This window comes from Danio rerio, chromosome 2, assembly GCF_052040795.2.
Source record: "Danio rerio strain M-AB ecotype USA chromosome 2, GRCz13ab, whole genome shotgun sequence".
Classification (NCBI taxonomy): Eukaryota; Metazoa; Chordata; class Actinopteri; order Cypriniformes; family Danionidae; genus Danio; species Danio rerio.
The window spans coordinates 6,855,267-6,879,784 of NC_141022.1; the positions used below are offsets into that span (position 1 = coordinate 6,855,267).

General features: G+C 35.5%; 2 protein-coding genes across 8 annotated transcripts in view; one reads left to right on the plus strand and one right to left on the minus strand.

The window, feature by feature from the left end:
• The window catches only part of prdx1 (peroxiredoxin 1), a 34,091-nt gene extending 18,007 nt beyond the window's left edge, over positions 1-16,084 (minus strand). The window contains exon 1 of one of the 4 annotated variants that reach the window (XM_087239379.1): positions 15,904-16,084. The gene's annotated coding sequence lies outside the window, so the exon portion shown is untranslated. Of the gene's footprint in view, positions 1-2,637; positions 2,902-15,903 lie in introns of those variants that run through there. The other 3 variants (XM_087239375.1, XM_087239377.1, XM_087239378.1) reach the window with 3 other exon arrangements.
• On the plus strand, positions 2,534-24,411 carry fzr1b (fizzy/cell division cycle 20 related 1b). 4 transcript variants are annotated; one of them, XM_087240422.1, is made up of 15 exons: positions 2,534-2,761; positions 3,429-3,602; positions 5,425-5,529; positions 5,659-5,722; positions 7,463-7,590; positions 9,054-9,130; positions 11,612-11,717; positions 12,283-12,360; positions 13,464-13,529; positions 13,608-13,710; positions 15,923-16,104; positions 18,515-18,748; positions 18,831-18,935; positions 22,318-22,410; positions 24,006-24,411. In XM_087240422.1, exons 2-15 carry the CDS (start codon positions 3,528-3,530, stop codon positions 24,045-24,047), a joined length of 1,458 nt encoding a protein of 485 aa, XP_087096548.1. In that variant the 5' UTR covers positions 2,534-2,761; positions 3,429-3,527; the 3' UTR covers positions 24,048-24,411. The 4 variants fall into 4 exon arrangements, with proteins under 4 accessions (XP_087096548.1, XP_087096550.1, XP_087096547.1 ...); XM_087240424.1 differs by having other exon boundaries at positions 5,428-5,529; XM_087240421.1 differs by having other exon boundaries at positions 3,454-3,602.
• Positions 24,412-24,518: the final 107 nt, after the last annotated feature.

Here is a 24,518-nt window from a genome sequence, read left to right on the forward strand (position 1 = left end):
GTGTCTGAGTGCCTTAGCGCCCCACCAGTGCTGATATACAGCCATTGCACACTGCTACTCGTGTGATATTGCATTCATACAACAGTTCAACGGCACAATCTTGTACATAAAAAAGATAATCAAACACAAAGAGTCTAAAACCCTTTTGTATGAGGAACTACTTTCTTCCGCCATTCATACCAATCTGCAGCTGACGTCAGAACAGCAAAAGCCGTAACTAATTCACCAACGTCACTTTAAAGCTAGTATTTGAAATGATTCTCTATAGCGTAATGTGGAGGGGCGCTTCTGGTGTGTGACCCCCTTAAGGTGATGACAAAACAGCAAATTTTGCTCACATTTTAAGATTTTGAGGCTTAACGTGACATGAAATGCCATCCGTCAACAGAGATTTCTCACCCGACTGCTGTTGTGTTTGCGAGAAGGAGGGACAAGGCTGAATCCAGCTTCTTATTCGCAGCTTCATATTGACTCTATCCGGTCCACCTTAAAACCATGAGGCTACCGTTTTTCAGCTTTTTAATTCGCACAAATACAAATAAACTGCATAGTTGCAGTCTAAACAACTACATTCTCGACTAAAAAAGCCTCAAAAGTACATTTTGCTGTCTAACAACAGTAATATTTGTCAAACTGTAGCATGCTTGTTGCTTGCTGTATGTGGGCGGAGTAACACACAGAGGTGAAGAGGCCTTTGTGTGATGTTATTGGCGATATATTGCCCGGCTGTCAGCCAATCAGATTCAAGAACCAGACAGAAATGTATATATATATATATATATATATATATATATATATATATATATATATATATATATATATATATGCTAACCGGCCACTTTATTAGGTACACCTGTCCAACTGCTTGTTAACGGACATTTCTTATCAGCCAATCACATGACAGCAACTCAATGCATTTAGGCATGTAGACATGGTCAACTAAAATTTTATTCTTCTTAAGAAAATGTTTGATTAGTTTTTTAAACTAATTTATGTTTATCTAAATGAAATGTTTGTTTAATAATCTCATTTTGGTATTTAAATTTATATTTATGCAATAACTTATTTATCTTTAGTTATCTGAAAATGTATTCATATTTATTTGATTATTATTTGTAATTTGTAATTTTATGTTTTATTTCTTTGATTATTCTTTATTTGTTTATTGTTTGTAAGTAAAATTGTAATTTTAAATGATCTTTAAAACATAAATACATAAACAAATAAAACATAATAATTCAATCATAGAATAAACATTCCAAAAAATAAAGAAAAACAACAATAAAACAATAATTTAAAAATAATACAAACAAGATAATTTATTTAAATTAAAAATTAAATAAATATTAACACATTTTTAAGATAAATAACTAAAGATAAATAAGTTATTGCATAAATAAAAGTCTAAATACCAAAATAAGATTATTAAATAAGCATTTTATTTAGATGAACACTAATCAAACATTTAATGCAAATAAACAAATCAACATCAAATAATTAAACAACATCCATGCGTTTTCATGATCGGGTCTGCAGACATCCAAATGGAATTTTTCTTTAAATATTTTGAATGTTTATTTTATGTTTTTATTTATTTGATTATGCTTTATTTGATTATGTATTTATGTTTTAAATATCGTTTAAAATTGCAATTTTATTTATCTTAAGAAAACTTTTGATCAGTTTTTAAACTAATGTGAGTTTATCTAAATAAAATGTTTATTTAACAATCATATTTTGGTATTTAAACTTTTATATACAATAACTTATTTATCTTAAAAATGTCATAAAATGTATTTGATTTTTATTTGAAATGAATATATACTTCATGTATTGTTTGTATAATTTTCAAATAAATACTCATTTCTGTTGTTTTTTTCTTTATTTTATTGAACGTTTATTTTATGTTCTATTTATTAGATTGTTTTTATTTAATTATGTATTTATATTTTAAAGATTGTTTGAAATTCCAATTTTATTTATCTTAAACATTGATTATTTGTGCAACTAATGTGTGTTTATCTAGATAAAATGCTTAATAATCTTATTTTGGTGTGTACATTTTTATTTTATGCGGTAACTTATTTATCTTATAAAGTTCTTTATCTTTATTAATTTATCTTTAAAAATGTCTTAATATTTTTTAGATTTTTATTTGAAATAAATTATCGTGTTTGTATTATTTTTAAATTATTATTATTACTGTCGTTTTTCTGAATGTTTATTCTGTGTTTAGTTTCTTTATTTTATTTATTCTGCTTTATTTATGTATTTAGGTTTTAAATTTTATTTATCCTAAGAGAATGCCTGTATTATTAATAATGATTATTTATATAATATAATATAATATAATATAATATAATATAATATAATATAATATAATATAATATAATATAATATAATATAAGATAAGTGTTATTGTCCTGCAAACATGTCCCCTTGTGGCCTACTGAACAAACCATGCATGTGTTTAAATGAATCTGACAGCGCCACACTGCGCCTCTTCTGGTAGAGTGCGGAATTACACTCCCTCACAGCTGATTTGCTCGCCATCTTGACATGAACATAAACATTGATGCCCCCTGCTCAATGATCGCCCTATTATCCATAAAAATCATAAAATTGTCAATACTCAACCATAACAGCCTTAAATATTTTCTGCAGCGTCGGGAAAACACAAAGTAGATATGTAGGAAATCATCTTCGCGCTCGTAGCTGCACATACATGTCAGTATATGGGTTTCCAGAGCACTCGCTTGAGGTAAGATGATTTTCTTCGCTAACATAACCTCCCGTTGTCTTCTTTATATACCGAAAGCATATGAAATAATGATATTTTGTCATAATTATGAAGTAGATCCTCCGTTACCTCAGTGCTGCTAGTGAGCTGCCATGGCAACTGATCGCATACAAGTGTTTACAACCCTCCTGCTGGCATTAATGCGCGTTTTGTTTTATAAACACCCGGTCATTTCCATGTGTATTATCAGTTATTCTTTTAAAAACGTGTGCTATAGGTTGCTAATATGCTTATTGTAGTGTTATGGCCGATCTAGCAGATATGGCTTATAAAACTCTTGTTATAAAACGGAAATAATACTATTTAACAATAGTAGAAGGAATAATAATAGTAATAAACAGCTAATATGTAGAAAAGACACGTTTAGTGAGGAGAATATATATATATATATATATATATATATAAATATATATATATATATATATATATATATATATATATATATATATATATATATATATATATATATATATATATATATATATATATATATATATATATATTTACCTTATGATAATATTGTTATAGGTCTGTTCTTAGTAATTGGTGAAATATTGACACCTACTGTCAGCTGTCAGAAGAGCAGACTGATACGTATGGAGTCTAACATGATATATTTTGTATTTAGTGTATAATTGGTGGTTTTTCTGAAGGGGATGGGAGACCTGAGAGGACCCCCGTCTGCAGACTGATGGAGAGAGTCGTACTGTAGGTTATTACAGTGGTTATGGACCAGGACTATGAAAGACGCCTGTTAAGGCAAATCAACCACCAGAATGTCCCCGAGGGCCACCCGACCAAGGTGAGCATGAAAACAAGCCTGTTGATCTGTGATAAATGTACAGTTGAAGCCAGCATTATTAGTCCTTCTGAATTATTGGCCCCCTTGAATATTGTTTTCCGCAATTTCCGTTTAACCGAAATATTTTTTTTATACATTTCTAAACATCATAGTTTTAATAGCTTATTTCCAATAATTAATTAAGTTTATTTTTGTAATGATGACAGTGCATAATATTTGGCTAGCTATATTTCAAGATACTGGAATTCAGCTTAAAGTGACATTTAATGGCTTAACTAGGTTAATTAGTCAAGTTTGGGATAATTATGCAAATCATTGTATATGGATGGTTTGTTCTGTAGACTATTGAAAAATAAATATTGCTTAAGGGGGCTGATAATATTGACCTTAAAATGTTTTTGTTTTTAAATTAAAACTGCTTTTGTACTAGCCAAAATACAGCAAATAAGACTTTCTCCAGAAGAAAAAATATTATAGGAAATTCTGTGAAAAATTCCTTGCTCTTTTTAACATCATTTGGGAAATATTTGAAAAAGAAAAGATAATCACAGGAGGGTTTCAGCTGTATATGGCCATATTTAAAATTTACATTTCTAATCAAGAAAATTTTTTTTTTCAGGGTTTTATTTTAAATTCAGTCTTTTTGCACCACATTATTTATATATATATATATATATATATATATATATATATATATATATATATATATATATATACACACACACACACACACACACACACACACACACACACACATATATATATATGTATATTTGTATGTATATATATATATATATATATATATATATATATATATATATATATATATACATATATATATATATATATATATATATATATATATATATATATATGTGTGTGTGTGTGTGTGTGTGTGTGTGTGTGTGTGTATATATATATGAGCAATATCACACGAGTAGCAGTGCGATATGGCTGTATATCGGCATTGGTGGGAGGCGTGCCTTAGTGCCCCCACCAGTGCCGATATACAGCAATATCGCACTGCTACGAGTGTTATATTGCGTTTATACAACAGTTTGACAGCATCAAACATGGAGAGTCTCAAAAACCCTCTTGTATAAGAAACTTCTTTCTTCCGGATTTAAATCATAAGCTGACAGTTAAACAGTTGAGCAAGCATCTTTTAAACTTTAGATCTGTAGTGTCTGCTTTTTGCTGGCTGTATGTGGGCGGAGTAATACACAAAGGGTAAAGAGGCTGCAGGAGTTCTGATATTGCAGAATATTGCACGGCTATCAGCCAATCAGATTTGAGAACCAGACAGAACTGTTGTATTAGCCCCCCTTTGAATTTTTTTTTTTTTTTGTATATTTGCCAAATGATGTTTAACAGATTCAGGAAATTTTCACAGTATGTCTGATAATTTTTTTCTTCTGGAGAAAGTCTTATTTGTTTAATTTTGGCTAGAATAAAGGCAGTTTTTTTAAGGACAAATTTTAAGAACAAAATTATTAGCCCCTTTAGGCTATTTGTTTTTCAACAAATTGAAGAGATGCAATAAATGTATAGTACAGCCAAAAATTTAAATTTCCTCATCATTTAATCTCACATTTCATTTTAAGATTTTCTTTCGTCTGTTGTATACCAAACAATACATTCAGAAGAATGTTGGGAAAAAGCAGCCATTGACATCAGTAGTATGAGCATAAAATACTGCAGAACTCAATGGCTGTTTTCAGCATTCTTCAATATATATTTCTTCATTTTTGCATGAAATGTTCCTTTCAAAATGCTGAATTGATATGCATATGTAATATTAGATGTTGATTGTGTGTTTCAGCAGTCTAATTATGCAGCCTGCAGTCCAGTGAGTGTGAAATCAGGAGACAGATTCATCCCCACACGTGCCGGCAGTAACTGGAGCATAAACTTCCACTACGCCAATGTAAATCACCGTTCGTCTGAACGCTTTACACTTATTCACAGTAAAAAATAGTTTGACAGATTAAAGCCAGTTCATTGATGCCAGTGTCTGAAACTCACTTTAACATTTTGATTGTTTGTTTGTTTGTAGGAGAACTGTTGGTCACCCAATCAGAATCAGCGAGCTAAGGACGCAAGTACAGACACAGGGAAAGGTAAAGTCTGTTTCTTCCGCATGTCCTCCATTATCAGCTTCAAAAATGGAATGAGACGGGAAAATGGAACAAGTGCCTTAGTGTCCCACCAGTGACGATATACAGGGAAATGGCACTGCTATGAGTGTGATATTGCATTTATACAACAATTCGACAGCATAATCGTGTATATAAAAACAAAAATCAACATGGAGAGCCTCAAAAATCCTTTTGTATGGGGAACTACTTTCTTACGCCATCATGATGTCAGAACAGCAGAAACCGTTGCTCAAAAACACAATGTCACTTTAGAGCTAGTTTTTGAATGATTCTCTAGCGTAATGTCTAATGTGAAGACGAAACAGGTGATTTTACTCACATTTCAAGATTATAAGGCTGAACAGCATGAAATGCCATCAGTCTACAGAGATTTCCCAGTATTTCTCTGTTGAAGTCGGGAGATCACAGTAATTAATAATACCCGACCCTTGTTTGAAAGTAATGTTATTCTAAATTAATTGTATATGGGAAACCATGGGCTTGCCTAAACCAAAATTATTTTAGAGAACAGTAGTCGGTTACATTTATAATAATGACCCTAACCTCTGATTGAAAATGATATTGTCTTTACTCATGAGTGTACATCTAAAGAGGACTAATCAAAAATACTTTAGAATGAGCAAGCATGGGAGCGGCCATCTAAAAGTAGTAGTCTACTCTGTTTAATATTCAGGACTGACAAGAGTGTGACCGTGAGGGACGCCATCGGCCGGGGTGATTCCTCTGAGCGAATGAACAAATGTAATAGTTACGAGTAAAGACAAAATGTTCAAACATTTATCTAAATCATCTTTCTTTCGCCATTCATTCACATCTGCAGCTGACGTCAGAACAGCCGAAACTGTTGCTCAAAAACACAACGTCACTTTAGAGCTAGTTTTTAAATGATTCTCTAGCGTACTGTCTAAAGTGATGACAAAGCAGGAGATTTGACTCACATTGTAAGATTATAAGGCTGAACAGCATGAAATGCTATCAGTCTACAGAGATTTACCAGTATTTCTTTGTTGCTGTCGGGAGAACACAATAATTAACCCCGACAAAGCCATAGCAAAGCAAAACAAACACTAGCTGATTACTATGGTATAAATTCAGCACTAAAACATACAAAAGAGAGAGATCGACTTAGAATGTCACTTCTCTGTTTTAGAAAGATTTGATCAGCTGTAGTTTGAAATACAAAAAGAAAACACTGAGATTTTCTCCCCTATTATGCGGTCCCTGTCGCCATCTTGTGGGGAAACATCAACCATCTTTGCTCTGCCCAGTTTGACAGGCTGATGGCCACCGACATGCTGAATCCCCAAAATTATAAATATTTAAAATAGGCACTATTCTTGCCTACTGCATAATTGCGATCTAAACAACTACATTCGTGCCTATAAAAGCTTCGAAAACACATGTTGTCCAACAGCTGCAAAATTTGTCAAACTCTAGTGAATCTGTGGTCACTCTATGTGGGCTGAGTAATACAGAAGGGTGAAGAGGCTGTACGAGTGCTGCAGAATATCGCACTGCTATCAGCCGATCAGATTCGAAATCCAGACAGAACGGTTTTGTGTGTGTGTGCGTATATATATATATATATATATATATATATATATATATATATATATATATATATATATATATATATATATATATATAAATATATATATATATATATTGAAGAAATAAAGAAGCGTTGTTGTGGTTTTGCAGATGCGATGGCGTATGCTGCTCTGCTGAGGAATGAGCTGTTGGGAGCAGGAATTGAAACCGTGCCTGATCCTCACACTGATGACCGCCGACATACTATCCTCACACAGGACACACACAGCCTCTTCAGGGTGAGTACAGTCTAACATCACACACCCATGTGGAAATAGGCTGGAGAAACAGACACACTTTTAGCTTGTTCTCATATTTGAGTATCTATTATATTGAATTATTACAGGGGTGTCTGAAATACTCGATTCTGATTGGTCAGTTGCAACATTCCAAGGTATGTTTTTCCAAGATAACAACCGCTAAATAACACTGGCTCTTCTGGGAACTTTAAATAATCTTGATCATTAGTGAATGTGTTCACATCTATAGACTTACGTTTGATACATATGTGTATCGGCTTGTTTGTCACACTGTTGTTTTTTTATTGTTTTTCTCTGCTTGAGGCCATCTTGGGAAATAATACTACATAGATTAGTATAAGCTTCATTCAGCCGGTTTTGTATCTGTCAGCTTTGCGTTTTTGACTGTTTGGCACCATCTTGTAACTGAATAAAGCACAGGTTAGTGTATACTCCATCAGCGCTTTTTGTTTCTCTCAGCTTTGCATTCAATTTAAGGATTAATAAACTATTACAGCTTGAAACAATGTTTTGTGCCTAATTTCTTTGTTTTGTGGCAAGCAGCCATTTAATAGGCAAGATAAAGTACATCCAGGAAGGTTGTTCACAGCGTAGCACTGTTGTATAAGACTGGAGAGATTCGTTCTGTGAAAACTACCATCCTGGATGTACTTCATCCCACTTTTTACACGGCTACTTTCCACAAAACATCAAAATTACACCCAAAACATTGTTCTGAGCTTTAATAGTTTATTAATTCTGCAATTAAATGGAAAGCTTACATAAACAAAAACAGCTGATGGAGTATACACTAACCTGCGCATTATTCAGGCACAAGATGGTGTCAAAGAGAAAACTAAAGTGGCTGAATAAAGCTTATACTAACCTACGTATCATTCATTTACAAGACAGTCAAAACAGTGGCATGACAGACAAGAAGATACATGTGAATGTGGACATAAGTATATTTGAACGCATTTACTGATGACCAAAGTGATTTGAAGTTCCTGAATGAGTTTGCATTAAGGTAATTTATACCAAAGTCATTTTACTGGGTGGCCATCTTTGAAATGCCTCTTACGCAGTATGCCGGGCATTCTGTTTGAATGGGGAAACATCAAATTTTCCTGTCTATTTAGTTTAATTTCTAAATGTTCATATCACACAAAATCTGCGGAAACTCACGTCTGGTCTGAGCCTCTCTTTGGGAGAGTTGTCATTCTATAGCGGTCGCTGATTGGCTCCTGTACTAGAAGGCGGGGCTTCTTCTGCCATATCGATGATCAGTCCCTTTATCAACCTTTATTTATCGGTTGTTTTGTTGGGAATAACATACCTTGGAGAGTCCCGACCAATCAGAATCGAGTATTCCAGACAGCCTTCTGATAATCTGTGATAAAAACCTTCTGGATGTACTTTATCCCTAACTTAGAACATGACTGTTCTTTTCTTCTGTTTTTCAGTACACCATCCACACTAAGAGAGTGCCTTTTGACAATGAAATCTCACCTTATTCCCTCTCGCCTCTTAGTAACAAAAGGTATGATTCTTCTCTGATCTCTGCATATGATGGAGCCAGTAATCAATTGTTTTGCACAACACAAAAAAAGTACAAGTGTTGAGATGTTTTTTGTCTGGTACACGATGACAAAAATAATCGCCACGACTTAACAGGGGTAGTTCAAGGCAAATTTGGTGAGTGGATCTCTGTCTTCAACCCAAAAGGAGACATTTTGAAAAATTTGGCTTTTTAAAAGTTAAAAGTTTCAGCATTTAAAGCATTGTAAGCAGTAGCATTTTTTGTCCTAACCCCCCCCCCCCCCCCCCCCCCCCCCATAGTCTACAGAACAAACCATGATTATACAATAACGTATCTAATTACCCTAACCTGCCTAGTTACCCTAATTAACCTAGTTAAGCCTTTAAATGTCACTTTAAGCTGTATAGAAGTGTCTTGAAGAATATCTAGTCTAATATGTGCTCTCATCATGGCAAAGAGAAAATAAATCAGTTATTAGAAATGAGTTATTAAAACTATTATGTGTTGAAAAAATGTGTTGAAAATGTGTTGAAAAAATCTTCTCTCTGTTAAACCAAAATTGGGGAAAAAATAACAGGGGAGCTAATAGCTCAAGGGGACTAATAATAATTCTGCATAATTCTGACTTCAACTGTATAAAATAAATAGGTTGTGGATAAGTTGTGGATACACTCATGGAATGATTTGTTGTCAGTCAGTCGTGTATGCTTGCAAAAATTGGCCTTTAATCCCAGCACCAAGGCAACAATGAGTAAGCAGCAGTTCTTATGTACTCGTGTTTTATGTACAGTGTTTGGCAAATTGTTTCTAAATAGCTTAGAAGTAAAATAGTGGATTTTTTTCTAATATCATCTACTTATTTATATTTTACTTAAGCCAACTGAAAATAAACAGTGATGGAAAAGGTGTTAAATGTTAAACATATTTCTTTAGTTTGTTAATATTCTATTGATGAGGGCCACACATTTAATGTAAAGGATGTTATTACTTGGTGTATTAAAGTTCAGGAACTTGGTTTCATTGTTCTAAACACATTTGTCAATGACAATCCCACCCCCCTCAGATATTGTTCCTCAACTGTCATTACAATATGAGACATGGATACACCGTTTATGTGCCATGATGATTTCTTGTTGCCAGACATTTTGGTTAACATTTAAAACAAATTAAAATCACTTCAGCTGAAATTGTTGACTATCATTCTTAATTTGAATTGATTTTAATTGTCAAACTTTGGCTGTAGAAGCAAGACTGTCAGGTGGTGTAACTGGTTTGTGCCAATTGGTGTAACCAGTATTTTACATAAAAATATAATTATGTACATGGAAATAATGTGAAATTAAAATTAAAGCACCCAGTTTAGTGTAATAAAATAGTTTTTAACATTTTTTACATAATTTGTCAAAGATTATTTAGAAATCAGATGTATTTTTAGCATGTGTCCGGCCGAATATTGCAAAAATTCATTAAAATGTACATTTAGGGATAATGCGAATAAAATAAATGTTTATGTCGTATTTTAAAATGAAGTATTTATTTCAGTGTGTACACTTGCATATCATCTAGGAGGAGTAAATTATTTAATATTTCACAATTTTTGGCAGTTACACCATTTGACATTTTCAGGTGCATTCAGTCTTAATGTTTGTAAAAAATGGTGTAAATGCTATTTTTAATTACATAAAATCAACATAAATACAATCTGTACATTTTTAAATATCTGACGGATGCTTTTAAATCAACTTTATAAAAGATTTTTAAATTTCCCATCTTGCCAAACCTGTTTTGTCACTGACCCACACACATATATATATATATATATATACACACACATACATACATACATACAGTATATATATAAATATATATATATATAAATATATATAAAAAAAAAAAAATATATATATATATATATATATACATACAGTATATGTGTGTGTATGTTTATGTTTTCTATTAATTTCAGTAATATCACTGAATAATATGCAAATGTTTATATGATTTATTTACAGTACAGTTTGTAGAGTAACATTTTCTGTCTTTTATATAGTAGATAAATTATATGAGAGACTTGCTTTGTTTACCAAACAAGTGGATCTAATTTGATTAAATTTTAAACCTAAAATTTATTAAAAGTTAACAAGTTATAATTTATTATTTCATGGTTTAAGGTACTTTACTCTCAGAGTCTTTTTTGCAGAAATAGCAAAAATTATCAGCAGATTCTATCTGGCCCTGCTGATTTCCAGGATTCTTTAAAATATCTTCATTTATGAAACTCGAACCTCTTTGGAACAAGTGGAGAATGTGTAAATCATGACATAATTGTATTTTTGTAAGCTAATAATAATAATAATAAAAATAATAATAATAGTAATAATAATCATCATTATAAAAGGCAATGTGGCTTTTTGTACATCACTTATTAAACAGTATTACTGGGATTTAAATTTGTGCTATTTGTATTGTTTTTGCCTGCAGTCACAAACTGTTGCGTTCACCCAGAAAGCCGGCACGCAAGATTTCCAAAATCCCTTTCAAAGTTCTGGATGCCCCAGAGTTGCAGGATGACTTCTACCTCAACCTGGTACACTATATTTACTCTGGAGATACATTACTTTAATTGTCTTTTAATTATGAACAGTCTACTGTAATAAGTTTGAGATGATGGTTATACAGTTTACAGCAATTATACAGTAAAATGAAGCTAATGAAGCTGACCAAACGTGACTGTCCGTGACTCACTTTATTTAAAGTCACAAGGAAAAGTAGCAGACAACTGAAATGCATGCGCTATGGTCATTCTGGGTAGAAATAATCAGAACTCTTTTGTGTTTTGTAATTTGGGTAAAATACCAATGTTAAAAGCAAATGTATGCATATTTGGTAAAAGTCAGGGAATTAAAGGTATGTGTGTTTTATTTCAACAAAGTTATTAAATTGCAAAGAGTACAAATGGTCAAAATGACCGCCTCGCTAGTTCTAGTGTTAAGTTGTCCAAAAAAAGCTCAAGAATTGTGTTGATTCAGCTCATTTTATATAAGTAGCTTGAACAAGCAGCAAAAATATCTTTTGGTGTGTATAATATGCATCATTATTGTCATACTTAACAGCTGCGTTCTGTGAGATGATTGGATTGTGTTGGTCAACAGGTGGACTGGTCAGCTGGGAATCTCTTGAGTGTTGGTTTGGGGGCCTGTGTTTACCTGTGGAGCGCTTGTACTAGTCAGGTATGATACTGCAGTTGAATCTTTTGAATGTTTTTTTATGGCCGCTAATGCTTTGCACGCTGCTTATGTGCACCTCGCGTTTTTGCCCGCTGTGTGCCCGCAGTTAACAAAAGTCAACTCTGAGTGGAAAAAGCACGTTACTTCAGTCGCGTCTTTTTAATTCTTAATCAAATAAAAGCAGAGGCTGGGTTTTCGTTAAGGTGACAACATTGTTTGTGTTGTCAAGACGGCCTCAGAGAGGCTTGTGGTCGTTATTTCGAGTTATACTGACTTCATGAATGTTGAATATTACATTATTGTTAAATAGTACAATTATAACAATATCAACAGCAATGCTTGCGCATAATTAGCAGTTGATTTAGTCATTGGCTAGTAACATAAATAAGCACACCGTACTTCTTTTTTTGCCAACTAAAAAATACCTGCCAACACTCCCGTTTTTCCCGGGAGTCTCCCGTATTTCAGAACCATCTCCCGCCACCATCCATTTGTAATTTCCCCCGGAAAACTCCTCTGCATTTTGGTACAGTCTCTGAAACCCCCGGGTCGCCAAAACAGTTATTGGTTATTTAGACACCTCACCGCCGAAAGTAACCCCCCCGGTCGATTTCCAGGGACAAATGTTTGCAGGTATGACAAAAAAGGCAGTGCGGTACACCTCGCGTTTTCAGAACAGAAAAGCGTGTTCAGTGTAATTGGGACCCTGTTTCCGGGTCCAAGCCGCTACTCATTTGAATTGAGAAAATATTTGTTTAGACCACTTTTTAGTCATATCACACAAATGAATTTTATATAAAATCATAGTGTACACTACAGTCTCTGGACATGCAGCATCACAAATACCAAAATCTTAACAATTAAAAAAAAAAGACTTTCTGGCCATCTGATATTAGACATGGAGGTATGTATATATATATATTGCGATCGTGATTTTAGAATTACATTCCTTTGTAAACGTTTATTATGACCATTTGATGAGTCTTCCCATACAGTTTGATAGAGCGATTGTACCCAGAAGGCACTTCGCGTGACGTCACACTTAATAAGCGGATAGAGGTGATTTGAGGTGATGTTGTTATTAATGAGCTCTTGATTTTACGCAGGTGACGCGGCTGTGTGATTTATCAGTGGACGGCGACTCTGTGACATCAGTGTGCTGGAATGAGAGGGTCAGCACAAACCTTTTAAACCTTATATTAATTTTAATTGTTCAAGACGATATTTACTCATCTTTGTCATGCGTTCAGGGAAGTCTGGTGGCTGTTGGGACTCATAAGGGATTTGTTCAGATTTGGGATGCAGCCGGAGGGAGGAAGTTGACCAGTTTGGAGGGTCATTCAGCACGCGTAGGTGTGTGTCATGTTCAGTCACTACTACAGACATTCACTGTGTTAAATTACACTATAAATAATTTAGCTGATTTATTCTGAAGGACAAAGATCGGCTTTAAAGGCAAACTTTTTCATTCAAATATCCAAAAATTGAGTAGTGAAGACTACCATGATTCCACACTCATGGTGTCATCAAACAAGCCTTTGTTTGTTTTGAATACTCGCCCTCTAGTGGTGAAAAATATGTACAGCGCCTTTAAAATCAAATATAGCCCTGGCATCTTGGAAAAATTGTAAAGTTTAGAGTTACAAAATATCAGTAAAACCTTTATCATATAGTTTTTTTCAATCGTACGTATCAGCTTTAATTCCCTTTGAAAAACTATGATTATAAAATGCTTTTTTATTTATTTAAAACTGTCGATCATTTTAACATTGAAATCAGAATTAAGAATAAATCTGAGAAAATTAAACTAAAACTTTAACAGTTTTTGTGATTCTTTACCTTAAAAATGGCCCTCAAAAGCTAAATTCTTTATATTTTGTGTCATATTTTGTGAAAAGCTATGATTTAGGATCAAAACAGGCTCTATTGTTGGAATCCGGCACTCCATAATACCCTAAACATGATGCAGATATTCATAATCTGCAGGCGTAAAATGTATGTGATGTATGTGTGTGTCTTTATCTTCTTTAAAAGCACAATATGCATGATTTTGCATTCAAATATCCAAAAAGATTAAGTAATGAAGACCACAACTACCAGGATTCCACACTCAAACACGTCATCAAACTATGCCTTTGTTTGTTGTGAATACTCGCCCTCTAGTGGTGCAATATACATACTGTGCCTTTAAGATCAAGTAATGCCCTGGCATCTTGGAAAAAAAGTAGAGTTTCGAGTTACAAAAAATATTGATAAAGTAAAATCTTTTTAACAGTGTTTATTCCCCAGAATAAGAATGAAGATGTTTTCAATTATTTAAGCTTTAATTTACTTCGAGATACAATGAATGCAACTTTTTATGATAAAAATTGTGACCAAAATATTGTCTTAAAATTATTTAAAATTGTATTAAAAATTGTATCAATCAGTTCACAATCTGTAAAACTGTGAGACATGCTCAAATAACTTCATTTAATGTCGGAGAACTTCAAATTGTCCATGGCTGTTTGGATCTAGTAATAATAAAATAATTATTTCTACAATTATTATTTAATAATTATAATTCCTTACATTTATAAAGCGTTTTTTTGTGGGGACTCAAAGCACTTTACACATAAGGGGGAATCTCCTCATCCACCACCAGTGTGCAGCATCCACCTGGATGACGCGACAGCAGCCATTTTGCGACAGACCGCACACCACACACGAGCTGATTGGTGGAGAGGAGATATGTTATGATGAAGCCAGTTATGATATGGGGAGAGTTAGGAGGCCATGATGGACAGAGGCCAGTGGGCAGATTTGGCCAGGATGCCGGGGTTAAACCCCTACTCTTTTAGAAGGACATGCTGGGATTTTTAACCACCACAGAGAGTCAGGACCTTGGTTTAACGTCTCATCCGAAAGACGGAGTACAATGTGAGCATTTTCCTCCGTTATTATTGATCATTTTAACTTTGAAATCAGAATTTCCCTGCTGAAAAATCCAGCTTAAACCAGCCTAGGCTGGTTGGCTGGTTTTAGCTGGTCGACCAGGCTAGTTTTAGAGGGGTTTTGGCCATTTCCAGGCTGGTTTCCAGCCATTTCCAGCCTGGTCTTAGCTGGTCAGGCTGGAAAATGACCTGCTAAATCCAGCTAAAACCAGCTTAACAAGCCTGGTTTAAGCTGAACAAAGCTGGTTTTGGCTGGGCTCCCAGTCTAGGCTTTTAGCTGGCTAAAACCAGCCAACCAGCCTAGGCTGGTTTAAGCTGTTTTTTTCAGTAGGGTTAAGTAAAGGATAATGTCATATAAATATAAAAATCAGCTGAGAATTAAAAAATATATATATTTCAGGCAGTTATTCTGCTGTTTATGGATTCTACAAGACTTCTTCACCTTAAGAATGTCTATGAAAAAGCTAAATTCTTCATATTTAGTGAAAAGTGAAATGATTTGTTGGATCAACACACTCTATTGTTGGAATTGGCACTCCAAAATAGCACAAATATCATGCAGATGGTCATAATCTGCTGATGTATGATGAGTGTGTATGTGTGTGTGTATCACCTGGTGTCTGGTGTGTCAGGAGCGCTGGCGTGGAACGGGGAGCAGCTGTCGTCCGGCAGCCGGGACAGAGTGATTCTGCAGCGGGACGTCAGGACTCCTCCTCCGGTGGAGAGACGCCTGCAGGGCCACAGACAGGAAGTGTGCGGCCTCAAGTGGTCACCTGACCACCAGCACCTCGCCTCTGGAGGAAACGATAACAAGGTTAGAGGATCATCTGATTAGCCGAACAGTCATGCCTCATGCTGGAGTTAGCAGAGGACATGCTTAGATTTTAGGTTTGGGTATGTGGCTTTGTGTTTGTCTGCTTTTGATCATTTCGACCAGTCGATGAAAACTCATTTAGTTGCTTTTGGAGTGTAAACATATGGACTGATGCGTTTACTAAATAACACTTTTAACCTTAACAAGATGATAGTTGAGGATATTATGCGCTTCATCTATCCACTTGTGATCATTGTAAAAATTAATTTTAGTACCAGGTGGAAAACAGCACCGTTCAGAAGCCATTTCTGATTTTTTTGCCTTCAGTATTGATTTAAGCAGTTCAAACTGAGCATCAGAATGGGGAAGAAAGATGATTTAAGTGACTTTGAATGTGGTGTGGTTGTTGGTGCCAGACAGGCTGATTTGAATATTTCAGAAACTGCTGATCTACTGGGATTTTCAACCAACTCTAGGGTTTACAGAGAATGGTCCGAAAACTTTAAATATCCAGTGAGCGGCAGTTCTGTGGGCGCAAATGTCATGTTGATGCCAGAGGTCAGAGGAGAATGGCCAGATTGGTTCAAGCTGAGAGAAAGGCAACAGTAACTCAAATAAGCACTCGTTACAACCGAGGTCTGCAGAAGAGCATCTCTGAACGCACAACACGTCCAACCTTAAAGCGGATGGGCTACAGCAGCAGAAGACCACAGCGGGTGCCACTCCTGTCAGCGAAGAACAGGAACCTGAGGCTACAATTCACACAGGCTCACCAAAATTGGACAATAGAAGATTGGATAAACGTTGCCTTGTCTGATGAGTCTTGATTCAGATGGTCGGGTCAGAATTTGGCGTCAACAAAATGAAAGCATGAATCCATCCTGCCTTGTATCAACAGTTCAGGCTGGTGGTGGTGGTCGTGTAATGGTGTGTGGGATATTTTCTTGGCAAACTTTGGGCTCATTAGTACCAGTTGAGTATCGTGTCAACGCCACAGCCTACCTGATTATTGTTGCTGACCATGTCCATTCCTTTGTGTCTACAGTGTACCCATCTTCTGATTTCTACTTCCAGCAGGGTAACATGCCATGTCATAAAGCGCGAATCATTTCAGACTGGTTTCTTCAACGTCACAATGAGTTCACTGTACTCAAATGGCCTCCACACTCACCAGATCTCAATCCTATAGAGCACCTTAGGATGTGTTGGAACAGGAGGTTCGCATCATGGATGTGCAGTTGACAAATCTGCAGCAACTGCGTGATGCTATCATGTCAGAATGGAACAAAATCTCTGAGGAATATTTCCAGTACCTTGTTGAATATATGCCACGAAGGATTAAGGCAGTTCTGAGGGCAAAAAGAGGTCCAACCCGGCACTAGTTAGGTGTACCTAAAAAAGTGGCCAGTGAGTGTATTATACACTATTATACAGTACAATTTCCTACTTATTTTTTTTATTTAGAAAGCTTCAATTAGTGAGAATATTTTGTCAATATTCTTAGCTGAGATGAACAGGTTAATTATAAGTGTAATAAGAATGAAAATAAACAGTAACGTTAATATAAATTAATATTTTGAATACAGACATTTTATTTCATAATAAACTGTAAGCTAAAATATATAATAAGTAAGGTAAGCTGACGTTATATTTTTTAGATTGATAAAAAGCTTTCACCCCTTGCTCAAATCTTTTGATTGTTAATTACAAAGTGTTAAAAAACAGGGTAAAAAAAATAATTCTAACCTGTGAAATAATAATTAATTTTATTTGATTAAGTAATTCCGAGAGACGAGTCACTCTGCGATGATCTAAACAGCCCCAATTGTACGCAGTTTAGGTATTATACTCGGTTAGAGATATAACAGCCATGTAGAACTGGGTGACCAGTTTAAGATGGCGGCAGCATTGACGTACCATCCAGCAGCTTACGAGGCGTCTAGCTATCTATTATATAATGTCTACTGTATGAGTGAAACGCCTGAAGCTTCTTGTAGTTCGAAACTGAAAAACTACATAATTATTGTAGATAAACATGGACTCCGCGCCTACTACATAAAGTGTAGACTCTCACAAATATATACGGACATCCTGCAGTGACAGGCAGACTTTCTCCATATGTTCTGGGCTTGTCAAAAGTTGAGTGACGATTGGACACAAGTATTTCAACACTGAATGATGCTTTTAATTTAGAAATAAAACCTTGTGTTGAAATAGCTGTTTTTGGTGTACCAGAACACAAAATATCATTGACAAACAAGGTAAAAATGTTACGACCTTCACTACTTTATTAGCGAGGAGAAGAAGATTACTGGAGAAAGCTAGACTCTTTTCCAGCATGAGTGTAAAATCAATTCAAAAACGAATGAATGAATGAATGAAAGCTGATCAGTGAGTGTTTGTTCTGCAGCTACTAGTTTGGAACAGCTCGAGTCTCCTCCCTGTGCAGCAGTACAGTGACCACCTGGCGGCAGTGAAGGCCATCGCCTGGTCTCCTCATCAGCACGGCCTGCTGGCGTCTGGAGGGGGAACGGCTGACCGCTGCTTGCGCTTCTGGAACACACTCACCGGACAGGCTTTACAGAGCACCGACACCGGCTCTCAGGTCTGCAACCTGGCCTGGTCCAAACATGCCAATGAGCTGGTAAGAAAAACCACAACACTCCAATCACAGTCCAGTCATGAAGGTTTTTCCCATGCTGCATTTCACCACTCATGTCTTATAGGTCAGCACACACGGATACTCCCAGAACCAGATCCTGGTGTGGAAATACCCATCACTCACACAGGTGGCCAAGCTCACGGGACATTCTTACAGAGTGCTCTACTTGGTAAGTGCATTTGGTGGATCTAGTAAAGTATTTGACAATTATAGTGACTGAGAGATCAACACACTGCAAATGAAGAACACGCATGAATACCTGCTAATATTCACAACACACCCAAAAACAGAAATGTGCTGCCGATTTTCATAACGCAACCAAAAAGAGTATATAGAAATTTTGAAATATGCTGCAAATATTCAAGATGCAACCAAATATAGAAACACGCCTCAAATATTCGCAACGCAACCAAATATAGAAACACGCCTCAAATATTCGCAACGCAACCAAATATAGAAACACGCCTCAAATATTCGCAACGCAACCAAATATAGAAACACGCCTCAAATATTCGCAACGCAACCAAATATAGAAACAGCCCTCAAATATTCGCAACGCAACCAAATATAGAAACACGCCTCAAATATTCGCAACGCAACCAAATATAGAAACAGCCCTCAAATATTCGCAACGCAACCAAATATAGAAACACCCCTCAAATATTCGCAACGCAACCAAATATAGAAACACGCCTCAAATATTCGCAACGCAACCAAATATAGAAACACGCCTCAAATATTCGCAACGCAACCAAATATACAAACAGGCCTCAAATATTCGCAACGCAACCAAATATAGAAACACGCCTCAAATATTCGCAACGCAACCAAATATAGAAACACCCCTCAAATATTCGCAACGCAACCAAATATAGAAACAGGCCTCAAATATTCGCAACGCAACCAAATATAGAAACAGGCCTCAAATATTCGCAACGCAACCAAATATAGAAACACGCCTCAAATATTTGCAACGCAACCAAATATAGAAACATGCCTCAAATATTCGCAACGCAACCAAATATAGAAACACACCTCAAATATTTGCAACGCAACCAAATATAGAAACAGCCCTCAAATATTCGCAACGCAACCAAATATAGAAACGCCTCAAATATTTGCAACGCAACCAAATATAGAAACATGCCTCAAATATACGCAATGCAACCAAATGTAGAAACACGCCTCAAATGATAGCAACCAAATATAGAAACACGCCTCAAATATACGCAACGCAACCAAATATAGAAACACGCCTCAAATATTCGCAACACAACCAAATATAGAAACGCCTCAAATGATCGCAACCAAATATAGAAACACGCCTTAAATATTCTCAACGCAACCAAATATAGAAACACGCCTCAAATATTCACAACACAACTAAATATAGAAACACTGCTGAAATATTCACAACGCAGCCAAATACAGAAACACCCTTCAAATTTTCGCAACACAACCAAATATAGAAACGTGCTGCAATTATTCCCAACACAACGAAATATAGAAACATGCTGCAGACATTCACGATGCAACCAAATATACAAACACACCTCAAATATTTAAAATGCAACCAAATATTGAAACGAGCTGCAAATATTTACCAATCAACGATATATAGACACGCTACAAATATTGCAACCAAATATAAATACCTACCTCAAATATTTGCAATGCAAACAAATATAGAAATGCGCTGCAAAAATTCGCAACACAAAGAAATATAGAAATGCGTTGCAAATATTCACAATGCAAACAAATATAGAAACACGCTGCAAATATTCGCAACACAACGAAATATAGAAATATGCTTCAAATATTCACAATGCAAATAAATATAAAAACCCACTTTTAATATTTGCAACACAAACAAATATAGAAATGTGCTACAAACATTCACAACACAAGGAAATATAGAAACATGCTGCAAATATTCTATAAGCAATTAAACATATAAACATACCTCAAATATTCACAATGCAAACAAATATAGAAATGCGCTATATTTATGACACAAACACATATAGAAACATGCCTCAAATATTTGCATTGCAACCAAATGTAGGAATGCACTGCAAATGTTTGAAATGCAACCGAATATAGAAAGACTGCAAATATTAACAACGCAACCAAATACAGAAACACACCTCAAATATTCACAATGCAACCAAATATAGAAACATGCTTCAAATATTCGCAACACAATCAAATATAGAAACACACCTTAAATATTCGCAATGCAACCAAATATAGAAACATGCTTCAAATATTCGCAACACAACCAAATATAGAAACATACCTCAAATATTCGCAATGCAACCAAATATAGAAACATGCTTCAAATATTCGCAACGCAACCAAATATAGAAACATACCTCAAATATTCGCAATGCAACCAAATATAGAAACATGCTTCAAATATTCGCAACACAATCAAATATAGAAACACACCTTAAATATTCGCAATGCAACCAAATATAGAAACGCCCTCAAATATTTGCATTGCAACCAAATATAGAAATGCACTGAAAATGTTCGCAATGCAACCGAATATAGAAAGACTGCAAATATTAACAACACAACCAAATATAGAAACACGCCTCAAATATTCGTAACGCAACCAAATATAGAAACAGGCCTCAAATATTCGCAACGCAACCAAATATAGAAACGCCCTCAAATATTCGCAACGCAACCAAATATAGAAACAGGCCTCAAATATTCGTAACGCAACCAAATATAGAAACACACCTTAAATATTCGCAACGCAACCAAATATAGAAACACGCCTCAAATATTCGCAACGCAACCAAATATAGAAACACGCCTCAAATATTCGTAACGCAACCAAATATAGAAACAGGCCTCAAATATTCGTAACGCAACCAAATATAGAAACACACCTTAAATATTCGCAATGCAACCAAATATAGAAACGCCCTCAAATATTTGCATTGCAACCAAATATAGAAATGCACTGAAAATGTTCGCAATGCAACCGAATATAGAAAGACTGCAAATATTAACAACACAACCAAATATAGAAACACGCCTCAAATATTCGTAACGCATCCAAATATAGAAACACACCTTAAATATTCACAAAGCAACCAAATATAGAAATGCGCTAAATATTTATGACGCAAACAAATATAGAAACATACCTCAAATATTTGCATTGAAACCAGCGGTAGAAATGCACTGTTAATAGTCGCAATGCAACCGAATATAGAAAGACTGCAAATATTAACAACACAACCAAATACAAACACAGAACATCCATCTTTTTTTATTGTGGATAGTTTATGTTTCATTGAGTCCAATCATTTTCAGAGTGTGCTACTAGTGAAGCTCATTATAGTTCACAGAGTCACAGTGGATGGTGTAAACGGCCGTATTGTTCATAATGCATCGCTGTCTCTGAATATGATTCATAACGAAGTACAAATGACCGGCGAAGATGGGGACTAATCAGATCTGGGCTCTGTAATGGAATAATGTGATCCTGTGCAGTTCAGAAGTGACTCTATGTGTGTGTGATTTCTGTTCAGGCTGTCTCTCCGGACGGTGAGGCCATCGTAACAGGAGCCGGAGACGAAACACTACGCTTCTGGAACGTCTTCAGCAAAACACGCTGCACCAAGGTCGGCTGAGAGTCTTGGGTCTCGCTGGCTTTTAAAGGGATTGTTCACATAAATATAAAAATTCTGCCATCATTTATTCATCTTCAACTTGTTGAGTTTGTTTCTTCTGTTGAACACAAGACAAGATACTTTGAAGAATGTTGGAAGAAAATTTGACTTCCATAGTATTTGATTCCTGCTGTGGATGCAAGTTGCAGCTTTTTTCCAACATTCTTCAGAATATCTTCATTTGTGTTCAACTGAAGAAAGAAATTCATACAAGTTTACAACACTTGAGTGAGGTTAAATAATGAGGACATTTTAATTTTTGGGTGAACTATCCCTTTAACTTGTTCAGAATCAATCTCAAGTTGATGCCACTAAACACAGGTGTAAAAGATTTTGGATTGCTCACTTTTAACCACTTCTGGAGGCCTAAAAGCACATTAATTAGAATTGATTTTGTAGTGTAAACCCTGATGTGGTCAAATATGTTAAAAACAGCCACTACAGAGCAGCTACTTTCTGCCCACTGAACTCTTGTTTAAAGGAACACTCCACTTTTTTTTGGAAATAGGCTCATTTTACAACTGCCCTAGAGGAAAACAGTTGCGTTTTACCAATAATTAATCTATTCAGCCGATCTCCATGTGTCACGAGAGGACTTTTAGCTTAGCTTAGCATTGAATCAGATGAGACCATTAGCATCGCTCTCAAAAATGACCAGAGTTTTGATCATTTAGTCTCAAAAAGAGAACATATAGTCACCCTACCATTTAAACCAGTATTTCCCATCATCCACTTGACGTTAGATTGAAAAAACCCTCTGGGGTCTAAGAGAATTATGGGGCCCTTGTGGCCTTTGGATTTGACATTTGTGCCTAATTTTTCTACCTATAACACACCCCTGGCTATCATGCAATTTAAATTAGTTCAGCCTAATCTGTGCTACAATGATGAATGTACACTTACTTTTTAGGTATACCTGTCCAACTGCTCGTCCATGCAAATTTTTAACCAGCCAATCACATGGCTGCAACTCAATGCGTTATAGCATGGTCAAGACGATCTGCTGGAGTTCAAACTGAGCATCAGAATGGGGAAGAAAGGTCATTTAAGTGACTGTGAACGTGGCATGGTTGTTGGTGCCAGACAGGCTGGTCTATTTCAGAAACTGCTGATCTACTGGGATTTTCACGCACAACCATCTCTAGGGTTTACAGAGAATGGTACGAAAAAGAAAATATCCATTGAGCGGCCGTTCTGGGGCTCAGACTGGTTTCTTGACCATGACAATGAGTTCACTGTACTCAAATGGCCTCCACAGTCACCAGTTCTCAATCCAATAGAGCACCTTTGGGATGTGCTGGAATGGGAGTGTCTTTTAGATTCTGTAAACTTTTTTTGACACAAGGGGAGTTGTAATAGGTCATGCATATTTAGTAGACTCATGTCTTGGGAGACAAAAGAACCTCCCCAATCAATGCTAATGTTGGTGTTGTGAGCACCAGCCTTAATAAAGAAAGGAATGTAAGAAGATTTGAAGATTAACCAGTTACATTAGGTGTAAACAGAGTCAGATGTACCTGTTTCACAGTGTTTTCTTCTGTCTGCAGGAATCCAAATCAGTGTTGAACCTGTTCACCAGGATACGGTAATCCAGTCCGCCTTTGAACGACATGAAGCCTTCAGCTCGCTCTATCCTGTGTCCTGAACACTCCAGATCCTCTGACAGAGACCGACCCAGCACTTCCTCACTCACTTTTATACTGTTTTACTCTGTCAGAATGAATTATGTCAAGAGTCCGTTAAGCTCTTCTTATTATTGTACATTGTGGATGTCCAAACAGATGTGCTATTGTATAAGTAATAGTAATAGAGAATTGAACCTATAAGACCTATATTGTCATTATCATGACTCAGTCATGAGGTTGTACGAAAATGACTTGTTATGAAAATATTTTATATGTGTGTATCAAAACAGATCATGAAATCTGTGAAAAATAAATACACTTCACACTAGTCCTGTCATTTTTATAACAAAGCGGAATGAAGGATTTGTCGTGCAATACTGTATGTAAAACTACCATTCAAAAGTTTGGGTGAGTAAGATTTCAGCAGGATTTCTG